The following is an 18,112-nucleotide window of genomic DNA, read 5'->3' as shown; positions in this document are numbered from 1 at the left end:
CAAACCAGTACGCACACACACAGCTAGGGGATCTCAGCAAGTCAGGCAGCATCTGTGGAAATGAATAAACAGTTAATGTTTCAGGCTGAGACCCTTCAGATTTTTGTTTTAGCTTGGAGATGGATACCAAGAGTTAGAGGTTAAGATGCAGATAAGCCACTAGATAATCAGATTGAAGAATAAAATGGAGCTGTCTATTTTATTACTGTTTTATTCAGTGCAATCATGAACAATAGCCAGATCAGAAATACTGATCAAGTCAACTAGTTCCCAAACAGAACCGATAGGCCAATCAAATGGGTCACTGCTGCTCAGAGATAGAACACAAAAAAATGATAGGTACAATTAAGCAGCATTAAAAAATAATAGAAATACTGGAGTCATGATGATCATGAAGTCCGCTGGAGAGAGACATTCATACATATGCTGTCCTCTATAATTCAAAGAGATTGAAGGACAAGGTTGCAGGGTGTCAAAACGTGGCTGGATCACTTGGAACAAAAAATTAATCCCTTCCAGGAGAAAACAGCACCTGTTCTTTCCGCACTGTTCTCCAGCAGTTTAAGGACCAAGTCCAGCCAGAACATAACTCACAAGTGCTCTTGAACATCAGGTATTAACCTTACCTGCCAACAACCAAGCATTGCCAACCTGTTCCCCTTCACGATAGCTTATGAAGAGGCATGCGACTTCCCTCCCAGAGATGATAGGTGTTTGTGCACTTGACTCTTGAAGGCTTGGACCCCATCGTCACAGATGTTTCCAATCACAACATCTGGAAGGCTGTTCCAATTTCTGATAGCATAGTGAAGGAAGCTTCACTATCCAGTAAAAGCTTCTATCTACTGTTCATACATTTTAATGAGCTACAAAATTACAGTTGCAAACCCTATGCTAAATTTGGAAAATCTCTTAAGAAAGCAACTGAAGATGGTAACAATGACAAAGTAAAGATAAATAAAGCAACACACACAAAATGCTGGTGGAACGCAAGAGGTCAGGCAGCATCTATAGGAAGAGGCACAGTCGACGTTTTGGGGCGAGACCCTTTGTCAGGACTAACTGAAAGAAGAGATAGTAAGAGATTTGAAAGGGGGAGGGGGAGAGGGAGATCCGAAATGATAGGAGAAGACAGGAGGGGGAGGGATGAAGCTAAGAGCTGGAAAGTTGATTGGCAAAAGGGATACAAGGCTGGAGAAGGGAGAGGATCATGGGATAGGAGGAGAGGAACACCAGAGGAAGATGGAGAGCAGTCAAGGAGTTAGTGAGAGGGGGACAGGAGAAAAAAAGAGAAAAAGGGAAAATAAATAAGAGATAGGGCAAGAAGGGGAGGAAGGGCATTAGCAGAAGTTAGAGAAGTCAATGTTCATGCCATCAGGTTGGAGGCTACCCAGACAGAATATAAGGTGTTGTTCCTCTAACCTGAGTGTGGCTTCATCTTGACAGTAGAGGAGGCCGTGGATAGACATGTCAGAATGGGAATGGGATGTGGAATTAAAATGTGTGGCCACTGGGAGATCCTGCTTTCTCTGGTGAACAGAAGGTAGGTGTTCAGCGAAACAGTCTCCCAGTCTGCTTCAGGTCTTGCCAATATATCGAAGGTCGCACCGGGAGCACCAGACGCAGTACATCATGCCAGCCGACTCACAGGTGAAGTGTCGCCTCACCTGGAAGGACTGTCTGGGACCCTGAATGGTGGTGAGGGAGGAAGTATAAGGGCATGTGTAGCACTTGTTCTGCTTACAAGGATAAGTGCTGGGCGGGAGATCGGTGGGAAGGGATGGGGGGGGGGAAGAGAGATGAAAGTCTGGTGGACAGAGCGTAGGTGTTCAGCGAATTCCCCCCCCCCCCACATCCCTTTCCACCGATCTCCCTCTCAGCACTTATCCTTGTAAGCAGAACAAGTGCTACACATGCCCTTACACTTCCTCCCTCACCACCAATCAGGGCCCCAGACAGTCCTTCCAAGTGAGGCGACACTTCACCTGTGAGTCGGGAGTCGGCTGGGGTGATATACTGCGTCCGGTGCTCCCAGTGCGGCCTTCAGTATATTGACGAGACCCGACGCAGACTGGGAGACCGTTTTGCTGAACACCTACGCTCTGTCCACCAGAGAAAGCAGGATCTCCCAGTGGTCACACGTCCCATTCCCTTTCTGATACGTCTATCCATGGCCTCCTCTACTGTCAAGATGAAGCCACACCCAGGTTGGAGGAACAACACCTTGTATTCTGTCTGGGTAGCTTCCAACCTGATGGCATGAACATTGACTTGTTAATGCCCCTCCTCCCCTTCTTACCCCATTCCTTCTTTATTATTTTTTTCCTATTTCTTATTTTTCTCCCTCTGTCCCTCTCACTACAACTCCTTGCCTGCTCTCCATCTTCCTCTGGTGTTCCTCTCCTCCCATCCCATGATCCTCTCCCTTCTCCAGCCTTGTATCCCTTTTGCCAATCAACTTTCCAGTTCTTAGCTCCATCCCTCCCCTCCCACTTTCAAATCTCTTACTATCTCTTCTTTGTTAGTCCTGATGAAGGGTCTCAGCCCGAAGCGTTGACTGTACCTCTTCCAATAGGTGCTGCCTCGCCTGCTGCATTCACCAGCATTTTGTGTGTGTTGCTTGAATTTCCAGCACCTGCAGATTTCCTCGTGTTTGTTTTTAAAGTGAAGATAAATATTTGGCTTTGAAGCCACATATTGACCCAGTTGTTTCAGTTTACCATAGAAGGTGCTGAATATTTATAGTTTAATCACCGAAGTGACCTAGTCAAACCTTTCATGTGGAACCTAATGATTCAACAGTGCAACAGGTACAATGGTACAAAATTTTTTCATATGCTACTCGTTCTTGTGTACTGAAGAATATGCGTCATTCACTAACAATGCATAGGACTGCAAGAGGATACATAGGGTTATTGCTTTTAAATGTTGCTATTTGTCTCAACCACTATTCCTGGCAGCTCAAAAGAAAAAAGGAATAATTTATTGCATGAAGCAGCAGCTCCTAATGTTCTTTTTTTTTAAATGAATCTCTTGTCTCTGCTCTTAAATCCATGCCCTCATTTTTAATTACCACCCCCCCCCCAGGAGGAAGACTACTGTATGTAATGTTGCCTTGTCTGTGGCCTTTTATCATGTCACCCTTTATTCTCTACCTCCAGGAAATAAAGTCTTAAATTAATCAAACCTGTGCAACTCAGGCTGTCAAGTTCAGTCAACATCTTGGTAAGTCATTACTGCATTTTTTCTAGCTCATATACTTAGCCTTATGACTGATGAAAGCCAGCATGCCAAAACCCTTATTCACCACCCTATCTACCTGTGACACCACTGTCACTGAGCCATGCTCTTGCTCTCATAGGTCCCTCTGTTCCACAACACTCCTCAGGGGCCCTATCACTTGCTAAACAAGCTGTACCCACAATGCAATACTTTGGCATACAAAATACAACGCATTTATTCGAATAAAAAAACCATTTGCCAGTCCTCAATCCACATGCAAGAGAAAGTCTGCAGATGCTGGAAATCTGAGCAACACATACAAAATGCTGGAGGAACTCAGCAGGCCAGGTAGCATCTATGAAAAAAAGTACAGTCAATCCACATGGCTAGCTGAGTCCCTGCAAATTTTCATAGCTAACCAGGTCATGTCCATCCAATCCGAATGTTTTTTGAGGAAGTTACCAGGAAAGTTGATGAAGGCGTCATTGTCTACATGGACTTTAGCAAGGTCCCACATGGAGGTTTGTCAAGAAGGTTCAGTCACTCAGCATTCAAGATAGTAAATTGGATTAGACATTGGCTTTGTGGGAGAAGCAAGAGAGTGGCAGTAGAGGCCTGCGACTAGTGGAGCACAGTGGGGATCAGTGCTGTGTCTGTTGTTGTTTGTCAACTATATCAACGACCTGGATGATAATCTGGTTGACTGGATCAGCAAATTTGCAGATGACACAATTGGTATTGTAGTGGACACTGAGGAACGTTATCAAGGCTTGTAGCAGGATCCGGAGCAGATGGGTAAATAGGCTGGAGAACGGCAGATGGAATTTAACGCAGACAAGTGCGAGACTTTGCACTTTGGAAGGACCAACCAGGGTAGGTCTTACACAGTAAATGATAGGGCACTGAGGATGTGGAAGAACAAAGTGATATAGGAATACAGATCCATAATTCATTGAAAGTAGCATCTCAGGTAGATAGGGTTGTAAAGAAAGCGTTTGGCACATTTGCCTGCACAAATCAAACTGTGAGCATACAAGATGGGATGTTATGTTGAAGTTTAAGACATTGCTGAGGCCAAATTTGGAGTATTGTGTGCAGTTTGGTCATCTGCCTGCAGGAAAGTTGTGAATAAGGTTGGAAGATTGCAGAGAAAATTTACAAGAGGTTGCTGGGTCTGATTGGAGGGATGAGCTGTGGTGGTGGTGTTACAAAACTGAAGTGCAACGTGTTCAGGATGGGTTTGCAGATGGAGTTAGAGTGAGCGATTTGGAGAAGTGTCAAGGCAGATGAGTTTCCATGCCCCTCCAACTAACTGGGTGTGAGGTTGGATCGTTCTAAGCACCAAGTCGATTAGGAGAGCTTGGGAACTGCTTCAGGTCAGGCGGCAAGGTCTAGGCCCAGAGCTTAAGGCTGAGGCAGGGACCCAGTCCTAATGCAGGGCACAACCTGCTGTTGCAGTGTGTCGTTGCCTGCACACAATACTCCAAATTTGGTCTCAGCAATATCAGGCAAGACACACTGAGGCAAGGGTCAGGCTGATTTCGCACTGAGGCTGCGAGACTGCCCTGGCTGCTGTGCTTCATGTCTGTGAGCTTTGCAGAATACTGCCCCACTAATATGATGAATTGAGTCCGAGGCTTTGGGCCTGCTTGGGGATTTGGATCCAAGGACTCAATTTGGTTTGGAATGCTATTGCTGTCTTCTATTGTTTGCACGATTTGTGTTTTTTTCCATTCTCTGTGCATTGGGTGTTTTTTTTAAAATTGGATTCTTTCAGGTTTCTTGTGGGATGGCTGCCCGTAAGCAGACAAATCAATGCTGTATAATTTATACATACTTTGTGATGATAAATGTAGTTTAAATATTTGAAACCAGAGGTCATGGGTTGAGGGTGGAAGGTGAAAAGCTTAAGTGGCAGAAGCTTCTTCACTCAAAGGGTCACGAGAGTGTGGAATCAGCTGTCAGCACAAGTACTGCAAGCAAGCTCGATTTCCACGTTTGAGAGAAGTTTGGATAAGTGCATGGGTGGTAGGGTATAGAGAGCTATGGTTCTGGTGCAGGTTGAAGGGAGTAGACAATCTAAATGGTTTGGTACAGACTAGCTGTGACAAAGGGCCTGTTCCTGCACTGTACTTGTCTATGACTGATGCACCAGGTCAGGCCACGTTGTTTGATCCATCTTCATATATGTAGCCTCGGGAAAAACACACATGCAAGACAACAAATACTTTTTCAGGTCTTAAATTCCTTTGTCTGTTTATTGCAGGAAGAGGGTGTCAAGATAAAAAGGGCAAGTTAAAAAAACAGTTCCCGCTATTACGATAACAACAGGAATTCTGCAGATGCTGGAAATTCAAGCAACACACATCAAAGTTGCTGGTGAACGCAGCAGGCCAGGCAGCATCTATAGGAAGAGGCGCAGTCGACGTTTCCGGCCGAGACCCTTCGTCAGGACTAACTGAAGGAAGAGTGAGTAAGGGATTTGAAAGCTGGAGGAGCCCCTCCAGCTTTCAAATCCCTTACTCACTCTTCCTTCAGTTAGTCCTGACGAAGGGTCTCGGCCGGAAACGTCGACTGCGCCTCTTCCTATAGATGCTGCCTGGCCTGCTGCGTTCACCAGCAACTTTGATGTGTGTTGCCCGCTATTACGATCACAGTTTAACTTTGAACCACACCCTTATTATGTATGCAACTAAAACAAAATATACGTACAAATCCAATATGGTAGTGGCAATTATTTGGCACATGTGCTTAACTTCCAAACACACGCAGGCTAGACATTGAAAGGAGTTCTCCTCGCTCACACTAGTAGGCTGATTAAGGAACTTCACAATCACACTATTCCAGTGTCGATCAATTTTACTCCCGAAAATCTGTCCTCACCAAACCTGGGAAAAGCATTCGAATGTCGTCCTTTCTAGAACATGGCAGCTCTTTATTCTACTCCACCCATGCAAAATGACATCAGCATTTTCTCTTAAAGGCACAGACAGCTATTTTAGCATTACCAAGGTGAATACACAAGTGAACAAGAAAAATATGATCTTCAACAGTCACCTGGTTGCACAAGTCTCCAATACATCCACTCTGCTAATTTGTGTGATCCAAGAAAACATTCATTTCCTTTTTTCATTAGCTTCCATTATTCCCTCCCCCACAGTAAAAATTGAAGAAAAATTCTCATTAAAAATGTCACCCATTTACTTTGGCTCCACCTACAGACAACCGTGCTGAATAATGCTGTTGTGTTATTTTTGTTCATTTCACTATACAACATTCAAGCTTCTAAAGGACTTTATTGATTACTTCAGTGGATTAAGTCATACCAACTTCAGAAAAAGTACGTACACCACTTAGGGTGTACTATTTCGTTTCCAAACAAAGATGGATTTCATGTTGGCAGTCAACACCCAGTTCTTGGCTCAGGAAAAAAATTCGCAAAGCAGTTTGATATTACAATTATTGCCAGATGAAAATCTACATTTCCTGCCTAACAGCATTTTCAGCACACTGTTAAAATCAGACATGGGAACCCAGACATTTGACACAAACTTGGAATACTAATAAACCCAAGAAACATCAATTAAGCAGTTCTGTTTAGGAGGTAGTGTGTGCCTGCAGCACTTGCAGGACATAACATTCAACAGTGCATATATGTGCAGAATTGCATACATGTACACTTGGTGGCCCCTTTATTAGTTATGTCCTGTACCTAATAAGGTAGACAATATATTTTCATGGTCTTCCATTGCTGTAGTCTATCCCCTCAAGGCTTAACATGCTGTGCATTCAGAGATGCTCTTCTGCACACTACTGTTGCAATGCTTAGTTATTTAAATTACTGTTGCCTTCTTATAGGCTTGAACCAGTCTCCGAATGTGTTTTTTATACCATTCTCTGTAAACTGTATTGTGCATGAAATTCCCAGGTGGTCAGCAGTTTGAGACACTGAAACTACCCTGACTGACACCAACAGTCAATCAATCCATGCTCAAAGTCCCATATATCGCATTTTAAATCCATTCAGATGTTTGGTCTGAACAAGAACTGAGCCTCTTGACCACATCTGCATCCATTGACTTGCTACCACATGAGGGGACGATTGGATATTTGCATTAACAAGCAGCTGTACAGGCATGCCAAATAAAGTGGCCACTTAGTGAATATATTTTCTATGTTCTACCAACAATTTCAGAAAGAATGGAAAATGGCCAAGTATTGCAAATTGGGGACGGAAGGACAAGGTGATCAGTGGCAGAGAAAGGAAAGCACAATGACCCCAATAGGGATGAGGCAGATTAAAGAACAAGACTACAATTGCAGAAGGAACTCACTAAATCAAGCAGCATCTGTTGGGGTTAAGAGGGGTGGGTGTGGTGGAATAATTGTTTCACAAATGTGCACTTTCAGTCAGGGTGTTGGGTCTTGACCCAAAACACTGACAATTCTTACCCGCCACCCACAAAGATTCTGCTGAATATGTTGAGTTCCTCCAACAGCTTGTTTTTGTTCCAGGTTCTGACATTTGTCGTCTCTTGCATCTCCGAGCCTACAAGATACATACCCTGATATTTGGTAAGAGACCTGGTTAGGGCAACAAACATGAGAACATCTGCAGATGCTGGAAACACACAGCAACACACAAAATGCTGGAGGAACTCAGTAGTTCAGTGCTCCAACTCAAAACAGACTTACCCGAGGCTTCAGTCATTGAGACTTTGCCTGGAATGTAGCACTTCAGTTAGAAGGAGACTGGATAGAAGAGGTTTTGTTTTGCTTTCCTGGAATGCAGAGGCCAAGGGATGGTCTAATAGAGGTATCAAAAATTACGAGGAAGGCATATGGCACAGAGAGTCGAAGTCTGCAGTATATCCCTGCCTACCATCACACGCATGGGGTGGCATGGGCTTAACGTGAGAGGTCACGTTTAGAGCAGGGGTGCCCAACCAGGGGTGAACGGGCCCCTCAGTAATGGCAGCGGTCCAAGGCGTAAAGCAGGTTGGGAACCCCTGGTTTAGAAGGAATCCGAGGAGAAATTTGAGCTGCAAATTGTCTCACAGCATTTAACAAGTTTAAGCAAACATCTGAATCAGCAAGGAAGGCTACGGATCCAATGCGAGTCAGTAAGATTGTTATAGGTGGGTATAACAGGTAGTATTGTTAATGAAGACTGAAAGGCTGGTTACTGTGCTAATCACTAAACATGCTCAATGATTCTATGACTACTAATTAATTTTAAAATATTTCTTATTGTAATTTAGCATTTTTTAATATATTGCACTGTACTGCTGCAGCAAAACTACAAGTTTCACAACGTGTCAGGGATATGAAACACAATTCTGACTATTATATATGCAGAGGAGCCTGGCATGTTTAGTGATTAATTCTTTACTATTTAGAAATATAGTCAATTCTAAGTAAATTATCAAAACATGTAGTACATGTTACAAACAAAACTACACAAGGCACACACAAAATGCTGGAGGAACTCAGCATTTTGTGTGTGCATCTTGGATTTCCAGCAACTGAAGATTTTCTCTTGTTTGAAACTACACAAGATACCATTCTTAAAAAAATTCAAAATTAAATTGCCTTGAAAACAAAGATGGCTTTCCGTGAGAGCAGGGGGTTGAAGTGAGAAGAGGTTTCAGAATTCTGGTAATCTGTGTGAAAAAGAATGAAAGACTTGAATTTATAGAACACCTCTCATAGCCCCAGGTCATCCCGAAGCTCTTTACAGCCAATTACATCTTTTTGAAGTGCAACCATTCTTTATGTGCCATAGGAAATGTAACAGTCAATTAACGCATAACACAGACAGTGTAGGTAGAGATGATTTACTGAGGCTCTGAACTAGTTGCCTCACTTGCATCCAGAGGCAGATGGACCTCAAACATCTCAAGTATTGTTAACAATGCAACACTCAGTATTGATGCGGAATTTTCTCAGAACCTTTGCTTTAACTGACACAGTCTCCCACCCACCACCACCTCCCTCTACTCCACAGAGAAACACTGTCGCTCTGAAAAATCCCTTGTATCTCAGTTACAGAAAGGACATTGTCAATCCCCATGAATTTTCCTGGAGCAAACCAGTGGATCCTGCACCAAACTAGGTGATTATAAATAGGTAATTCCTGGGACTGCAACACGGGAATGGGACCCCTTAAAATTTAGCTAACCCAAGTCTAGCACACTCACGAGCGGATTAAAATTCTTCAGACAACTAATTTTTCATTTGTGTGGTAAGAGTGAAAAATATTGTTTTATTTCACACTAATCATGATTTGCACATTACTGGTTACCCATTAACTTTTTAAAAAATCATTCCATGACTCAAGTAGCAAATGATTATATACAAAAGTTAGAGTATGGTAAATGTGTGTATGGACCAAGGACAGAAAAAAAATTCACAGAATTATAAATTCTCGTTTCCTCATTGGCATGGCCTGAAAGGGATTAAGCTGTGGCTTCCTTTTACAGAGGGAACATTGGAAGTTGTTATGCAAGCATTAGTGCAGGCGGCTTTTAAAATAAACTCCAACTAGTCAATGTTTAATGCAACTTGTATTAAGTACTTCTCTTCACACCTCAAAATTACGGCCAGATTTGGGAACAGCTTCTTTCCAACTGTGTTTAGACTGCTGAACGGATCCTAACCCGGATCTGGGCCGTAACCTCCAAATATCCGGACCTGCCTCTCGGTTTTTTTGCACTACCTTACTTTCCCTTTTCTATTTTCTATTTATGATTTATAATTTAACTTTTTATTATTTACTATCGATTTGTACTCCAGGGAGTGCGAAGCACAGAATCAAATATCGCTGTGATGATTGTACCCTCTAGTATCAATTGTTTGGCGACAATAGAGTATAAAAGGGTAAGTATGTCTACAATACCGGCACCTCATGACTTGTAGATATCTACAATGTCACGCTCCCCTACCTCTTGCCCCAAGATGGCAAGCCTCAGCCTATCAAACTTCTTACTACTCAACCCTGCAGGAACCTCCTGCATAGGGAAATGAGAGGATTAATGCAGTTTGAAGATTTGAACATTTAAGGAATGAAGGATAAATGACAGCACCAATCAATTAAGTCCAAAAAACACTTCACTTTGTAATCTTAGTTTTATTTTGGGAGAAAAGATTTTTGATAAATTCTGTTTTTCAGTTTAGTATGACACACACAAACATGCTAAAGGAACCATCCACAGCAAACAAAAAAACAGAAAATTATGAAATATAAACACGAGAAATTCTGTATATGCTGAAAATCCAAAGCAACACCCAAAATCTCAGGCATCATCTAGGAAGAGGAATAAACAGTTGAGATTTTGGGTTGAGACCCTCCTGCATGACTGAAAAGGAAGCGGGGGGGGGCAGGGGAGAAACCAGAATAGGATGGGAGAGGAAGGAATACAAGGTGATAGGTGAAGCCAGGTGGGTGGGGAAAGGGGGAGAAGTAGTAAGAAGCTGGGAGGTGATAGGTGGAAAAGTTAAGGGCTAGAGAAGAAGGAATCTAATAGGAGAGTGAACCATGGGAGAGAGGGGAGCATCAGGAGTGAAGATAGAAATGTGAGAAGAGAAATGGCAAGTAGTAAGAGTGCAGAATTGATGAGGGAAGGGAAGGATGTTCGAGAAATCAATGCTCATGCCAACAGGTTGGAGGCTACCCAGAGTATGAGGTGTTGCAAAGGTTCATTTTATTATCAAAGTATGCACACAGAATACAACTGAGATGTCCTCTTCAGATCGCCATGAAATACAGAGAAACCATGGAAGTTGTGAGGTCCCTCTCCCACACAAAGTAAAAAGAAACAAGATTCACAAACCCCAAACTCAGTTGCACACAAAAACTAACAGATTGCCCACCCAGACCCAGCAGCCAAAACATCAAAGCTCTAACCCCTAAGCGCCTCAAACAAAAACAGCAACAGTAACATCAAACAGAGAACCCCTCCCTCACCCAAAAAACAGACTGCTCATTCGCTAATCAGCAACAAGAAAACTGGAGACCAATATAAGCTAAAGTCCACATCAATAATAATTACATACATCTCATATGTTTCTCCTCTCACCTGAGAGTGGCCTTATCGTGGCCATTGAGGTGGCCAAGACCAACGTCAGAATGGGAATGGGGACTGGAAATGAAATGGCTGGCCACTGGGAAATTTTGCTTTTTGTGGATGAAGCAAAGGCACTCAACAAAGCAGCCCCCCAATCTACATCAGGAACATGGATATAGTAGACAACTCCAACAGATGTACAGATGAAGTGTTGCCTCAATGGAAAGGACTTTTGGAGCCCTGAATAAGGGTAAGGAGGTGGTGAATGGGCAGATCTAACACTTCTCCTTGCAGCAATGCTGAAATCGTTCAGCTAAGGCAACATTCAGAATCAGGTTTACTACCCAGATATCCCACCTCTCCCGGAAGTTCCGGGAGTCTCCCGCATATTAATAGTGGCTTCCTGATGCCCGCAAATTATATACAATATCACAGAAATCAATTTTTTTGGAGAGCGAGAGAAAGCAACAGAGGGCGCGCGCGAGCGAGAGCGTGCGTGCCAAGACAGAGAGAAAGCGGGAGTGAAAGCAAGCAGGAGCACTTGAGAGCGCACAAGCAACCACAAGAAAGAGAGCGCGAGCGAGAGCGAGAGCCCGCCATGGCAGAGTATTCCAAAAAATATATGAAACGTACGTCACCCCAGACTACACTAAAGTGTACCCCTGCCTAACAGGGGTCAAAATAATGAGTGTTGCTCGCTGCACTGTTTGCAACAGTGACTTTTCTATTGCCCATGGTGGGTTAAGACTGTAAAAGACATGCTGAGGTGAGTTTAACAGGTGTCATTCGTTCATCAGCATAGCTAACGTTATTTAAACTAGCTGGCTGGCTGCTAAGGAGCTACTCTATTGCAGACATCCCACCTCTCCCAGAAGTCTCTAGCAAATTGATGGTGCTACCTCCCTGAAATGAGTTTTTGCAGGGTGGGATGTCTAACTATCACCGACAGAGACCATGACATTTGTTGTTTTGCAGCAGCATAATAAACAAATTACAAAATTATACAGAAATAACCAGTACAAAAACAGCACAATAGTAAGGTGGTGTTCATAGGCCATTCAGAAGACCATAAGACATAGGAGCAGAATTAGGCCATTCAGCCCATTGAGTGCTCTCCAGCATTTCATCATAGCTGATCCAAGATCTGGATTTACACCTGCCCTCTCACCAGATCCCTTGACGTCCTGACCAATCTGGAATCTATAAAACTTCTGCTTTGAATATACCCACAGACTTGGCCTCCATTGCGTCTGTGGCAGAGCATTCCACAGATTCACCACTCTTTGGCAAAAAAAAGTTCCTCCTTCTGTTCTAAAAGATCACCCCTCAATTTTGAGGCTGTACCCTCTAGTTCTGGACAGCCCCACCATAGGAAACAGCCTCTCCACATCCATCTTATCTAGTCCTTTCAGCATTTAGTAGTTTTCAATGAGATTCCCAATCATTCTTCTAAATTCCAGTGAGTACGGGCCCAAAGCTGCCAAATGCTCCTCAGGGGTTAACCACTTCATTTCCAGAATTAGCCCTGAGACCCTCCTCTGGACTCTCTCCAATGACAATACATCCTTTCTGAGATAGGCGGCCTAAAACTGTCGACAATAATCCAAGCACTGCCTGACTGGTGTCTTAAAGCTTCAGCATTATCTTATCTTTTATATATTCTATTCCCCTTGCAATGTTGGCATTTATTTCAATTCGCAAACACGAGGAATTCTGCAGATGCTGGAATTCAAGCAACGCACATCAAAGTTGCTGGTGAACGCAGCAGGCCAGGCAGCATCTCTAGGAAGAGGTACAGTCGACGTTTCAGGCCGAGACCCTTCGTCAGGACTAACTGAAGGAAGAGCTAATACTAGACTGTACCTCTTCCTAGAGATGCTGCCTGGCCTGCTGCATTCACCAGCAACTTTGATGTGTGTTGCATTTATTTCAATTACCTTCTTTACCACAGACTCAACCTTGCACAAGTCCCTTTGCCCCTCTGATGCTTGAATCTTCTCCCATTTAGATAGTCCTTTTACCAAAATGCATCATACGTTTCCCAACACTGTATTCCATTTGTCATTTTTTGCTCATTTTCCCCAATTTGACCAAGTCCTGTTGCAATCACATTGCTTCCTCAGCACTACCCCTCCACCTATCTTCATATCATCTGCAAATTTTGCCACAAAGCCATCAATTCAACCATCTAATTCATTGACAAACAATGTGTAAAGTAGCAGTCCTAATACTGACTCCCGAGGAACATCACTAGTTACTAGCAGCCAACCAGGAAAGGACCCCTTTATTCACACTCACTGCCAGCCATTCCTCTATTCGGGCCAATATCTTTCCTGTAACAAAATAAAATCCTATGGTGTTAAGCAGCCTCATGTGAGGCACCTTATCAAATGCCTTCTGAAAATTTAAGTAAATGACATCTATTGTCCTCCCAGCTAATTACTTCCTCGAAGAATTCTAACAGATTTTTCCAGGCAAAATTTCCCTTTACAGAAACTATGCTGACTTTGACTGGTTTTATCATTAGTCTCCAAGTACCCTGAAATCTCATCTTTACTAATGGATTCCAACACTTTCCCAACCACTGAGGTTAGGCTCATGGCCTACAAGTGCAAACACCAGGAAATCTGCAGATGCTGGAATTTCAAGCAACACACATCAAAGTTGCTGGTGAACGCAGCAGGCCAGGCAGCATCTCTAGGAAGAGGTACAGTCGACGTTTTGGGCCGAGACCTTTCATCAGGACTAACTGAAAGAAGAGCTAGTAAGAGATTTGAAAGTGGGAGGGGGAGGGGGAGATCCAAAATGATAAGAGACAGGAGGGGGAGGAATGGAGCCAAGAGCTGGACAGTTGATTGGCAAAGGGGATATGAGAGGATCATGGGATAGGAGGCCCAGGGAGAAAGAAAAGGGGGAGGGGGGAAGCCCAGAGGATGGACAAGGGGTATAGTCAGAGGCGGGGAGGGAGGGGGAGGGAGGGAGAATGTGTGTATATAAATAAATAACGGGTGGGGTACGAGGGTGAGGTGGGGCATTAGTGGAAGTTAGAGAAGTCAATGTTCATGCCATCAGGTTGGAGGCTGCCCAGACGGAATACAAGGCCTACAAGTACCTCTTTTGTCTTCCTCCCTTCTTAGAATGGAGTGACATTTGCAATTTTCCAGTACCCCAGGACCATACCAGAATCAAGTGACTCTTAAAAAAACATGACCAATGCACCCATCATCTCTTCAGCAATCCTTTTCAGTACTCTGGGATGTAGTCCATCTGATCCAGGTGATTTATCCACCTTAAGACCTTTCAGTTCGCCTAGCACTTTTTCCTTTGTAATAGCAATAGCACTCACTCCTGCTACTCATGACCTCTGAAACACTGCTAGTGTCTTCCACAGTGAAGACAGATGCAAAGTACCCATTAAGTTTAACTGCCATTTCTTTGTCCCCCATTACTACCTCACCTGCATCATTTTCCAGTGGTCCAATATCAACTCACCCCTCACTTTTATTCTTTATATAACGGAAGTCTTAAGTATCCTGTGTTATATCATCAGTTAGTTTTCCCTCATTTCATCTTTTCCCTTATAGCTTTTTTTAGTTGCCTTTTGTTGGATTTTAAAAGCTTCCTAATCATCCAACTTCCCACTCACTTTTGCTTCCTTTCCTTGGCTTTTATGCAGTCCTTGTCAGTTTATGGTTGCCTATCCCTGCCATTTGAAAACGTCTTCCTCTGTGGGACATATCTATCCTGCTCCCTTTGCAATCTCAACCCCACCCACATCTTCCCAAAAGCTTCAATCTCTGCTCTGTCTTGCATTACAATACTGATACGTGTGATGCTTCTCCCTCTCAAATTGCAGTATGAATCACTGCCTCCCAATGGTTACTTTACATTAAGCTAATAAAATCTGTGTTACTACACCACACCAAAACTAATATAGCCTTTCCCATTGTCGAGCACAGGCTCCTCTTAAAAAGCCATTTCATGTGCATTCAGCAAATTTCCTCTTGCAATCTGACACCAACCTGATTTTCCCAACCTCTTTGCATATTGAAGTCCCCCATTACTATTATGACATCACCTTTACTACATGCCCTTTCCTGCTCCCTTTACAATCTCAACCTCACCCACACCTTGGTTTCTATTTGGAAGCCCATATGAATCCTATAATTGTATTTCTTTTTTTTTTAAAAAACCCTTGCAGTTTCTTAAATCCACCCTCAGAGATTCAACATTCTCTGACCCTGTCACCTCTTTCTAATGATGTAATTCTATCTCTTACCAACAGAGCCACACCACTGCCAATGCCTTCCTGCCTGTCCTTTCTATACAAAGTACATCCTTTGATGTTAACACTCCCGACTATGGCTTTCTTTCAGCCACGACTGTGATGCCCACAACGACATATGGACCATTCTCTAACTGTGCTACTAAGCTTACCCACCTTATTCCAAATGCTATGCGCATTTAAATACAGCACCTTCAGTCCTGCATTCTTCGCTCTTTTGGAATTTTGTCTCTATGCTCAAATTTAACTCTTTGGTCTGTCTGCATTTGTACCCAATCATTGGCTTGTCCTTCCTTACATTCATATTACATCCATCATCTACTTGTAAACCTGTTGGTTCATTTTCAGCTCCATCATACTGGTTCCCATCCCCCTGCCATATTAGTTTAAACCACTCCCCACAGCTCTAGTAAACCTGCCCGCAAGAATATTGGTCCCTCTTGGATTCAAATGCAGCCCATCCCTTTTGTATAGGTCACATTTGCCCCATAAGTGGTCCCAATGATCCAGAAATTTAAGAGACTACTAGACAGGTTTACGGAGGAATTTAAGGTGGGGGGTTATATGGGAGGCAAGGATTAAGGGTCAGCACAACATTGTGGGCCGAAGGGCCTGTACTGTTCTATGTTCTATAAATCTGAATCCTTGACCCCACTCCTATTCTTCAGGCACACATCTATCTACCCCCTCTGTCTATCCCCATCCTCAACGTTGTATGACACAGGCAGATTACCAACCTTGAGGTCCTGCTTCTCAGCTTCCCTCCCAAATCCCAGTATTCTGTTTTCAGGACCTCTTCCCTTTTTCTACCCATGTCATTGATGCCGATATGTACCGCAGCATCTGGCCGTTCACCCTCCCTTTTCAGGTTATCGCGGACGCATTCAGAAACACCGCAGACCCTGGCACCTGGGAAGATAACTACCATCCGTGTTTCCTTTTTGCATCCACAGAATCACCTGTCTTTCCTCCTAACTATAGTCCTCCATTACTGCTGCCATTCCCTTCAGTTATCTGCCGTTCTGAACCACAGGGCCAGACTCAGTGCCAGAGGCATGGCCACTGTTGGCTCCCCCAGATAGGATTCTGCCCCCTTCCACCCCCCCCCCCAAAACAGTACTCAAAATGGAGAACTTATTGTTGAGGGGGATGGTCACACGGGGCTTTCCACTATCTGACATTCTCCCTTCGCTCTCCTGACAGTCACCCATCAAAGCAACACACACAAAATGCTGGTGGAACGCAGCAGGCCAGACAGCATCCATAGGAAGAAGCACAGTCGACGTTTCGGGCCAAGACCCTTCGTCAGGACTAACTGAAAGCAGAGATAGTAAGAGATTTGAAAGGGGAAGGGGGAGATCTGAAATGATAGGAGAAGACAGGAGGGGGAGGGATAGAGCCAAGAGCTGGAAGGTTCATTGGCAAAAGGGGTACAAGGCTGGAGAAGGGAGAGGATCATGGGACGGGAGGCCTAGGGAGGAAGGGGGAGGGGAGCACCAGAGGAAGATGGAGAGCAGGCAAGGAGCAATTGTGAGAGGGACAGAGAGAAAAAAAAAGTCTGGTCTGCTGCATTCCACCAACATTTTGTGTGTGTGTGTGTTGCTTAAATTTCCAGCATCTGCAGATTTCCTTGTGTTTGAGTCACCCATTAATCTGCCTCCTGTAGCCCTGGTGTGTCTATCACCACTTCACTTTCCCTAACAAGCCAAAGGTCATCGAGCTGTAGCTTCAACACCTGCAACACGGTCTCCAAGGAGCTGCATTTCGATGCACTTGGTGGAGATGTGGCAATCAGGGCTGGAAGTCTGGAAATCTGGAAATCTGACATCTGACATCTGACATCTGACATCTGACATCTGACATCTGACATCTGACATCTGACATCTGACATCTGACATCTGACATCTGACATCTGACACCCAGAACAGAACACTGGCTCTTCAGACATACCCACTATTCTCTCGAGTTAACTCAGGAAAAAAATAAGAAATAAGGAACGAACTTACCTAATTACGTTGCCTCTGCCTATTCTCACTGAAGCCTTATTGAGCCAAACCCTTACTACTATGACTCAGACTATACTGATGACAGACACACCGCTAGTTGGTGCCTCTCTTTTACAGAGACCGGGTTTTTAAAAGCTCTTAACTGGACCTGCACAGGAACGCTTCTGTTGCATCTATGCAGTAGTCCAATCAAAGACTCCTGCTGAAACCTTCCTGCTTTTTAAAATTCTTCACCAGACCTACGTGGGAACACTTCTGTTCTCCCCGCGCAGTACTCCATTTGAAGAAATCTGATGGCAGAGGGGAAGAATCCGTTCCTAAAACATTGAAGCAACACAACTCAAAGTTGCCGGTGAACGCAGCAGGCCAGGCAGCATCTCCAGGAAGAGGTACAGTCCACGTTTCGGGCCGAGACCCTTCGTCAGGACTAACTGAAAGAAGAGCTAGTAAGAGATTTGCAAGTGGGAGGGGGAGGGGGAGATCCAAAATGATAGGAGAAGACAGGAGGGGGAGGGATGGAGCCAAGAGCTGGA

The 18,112-nt window shown here is 44.0% G+C and overlaps 1 protein-coding gene across 13 annotated transcripts in view; it reads right to left on the bottom strand.

Annotated features, from left to right (window-relative positions):
• Window positions 1-18,112, bottom strand: part of foxh1 (forkhead box H1) — a 141,601-nt gene that overhangs the window by 23,861 nt on the left and 99,628 nt on the right. Inside the window, exon 1 of one of the 13 annotated variants that reach the window (XM_063057975.1) lies at window positions 627-762. The exons of the other annotated variants lie outside the window; for them this stretch is intronic. Coding sequence (XP_062914045.1) covers window positions 627-644 — 18 coding nt within the window. The 5' untranslated portion in view covers window positions 645-762. Of the gene's footprint in view, window positions 1-626; window positions 763-18,112 lie in introns of those variants that run through there. 13 annotated transcript variants of the gene reach the window in all.

This window comes from Mobula hypostoma, chromosome 1 (genome assembly GCF_963921235.1).
Source record: "Mobula hypostoma chromosome 1, sMobHyp1.1, whole genome shotgun sequence".
NCBI lineage: Eukaryota > Metazoa > Chordata > Chondrichthyes > Myliobatiformes > Myliobatidae > Mobula > Mobula hypostoma.
The sequence above is the reverse complement of the archived record's forward strand: the minus strand, read 5'-3'. Positions and strand labels throughout refer to the sequence as shown.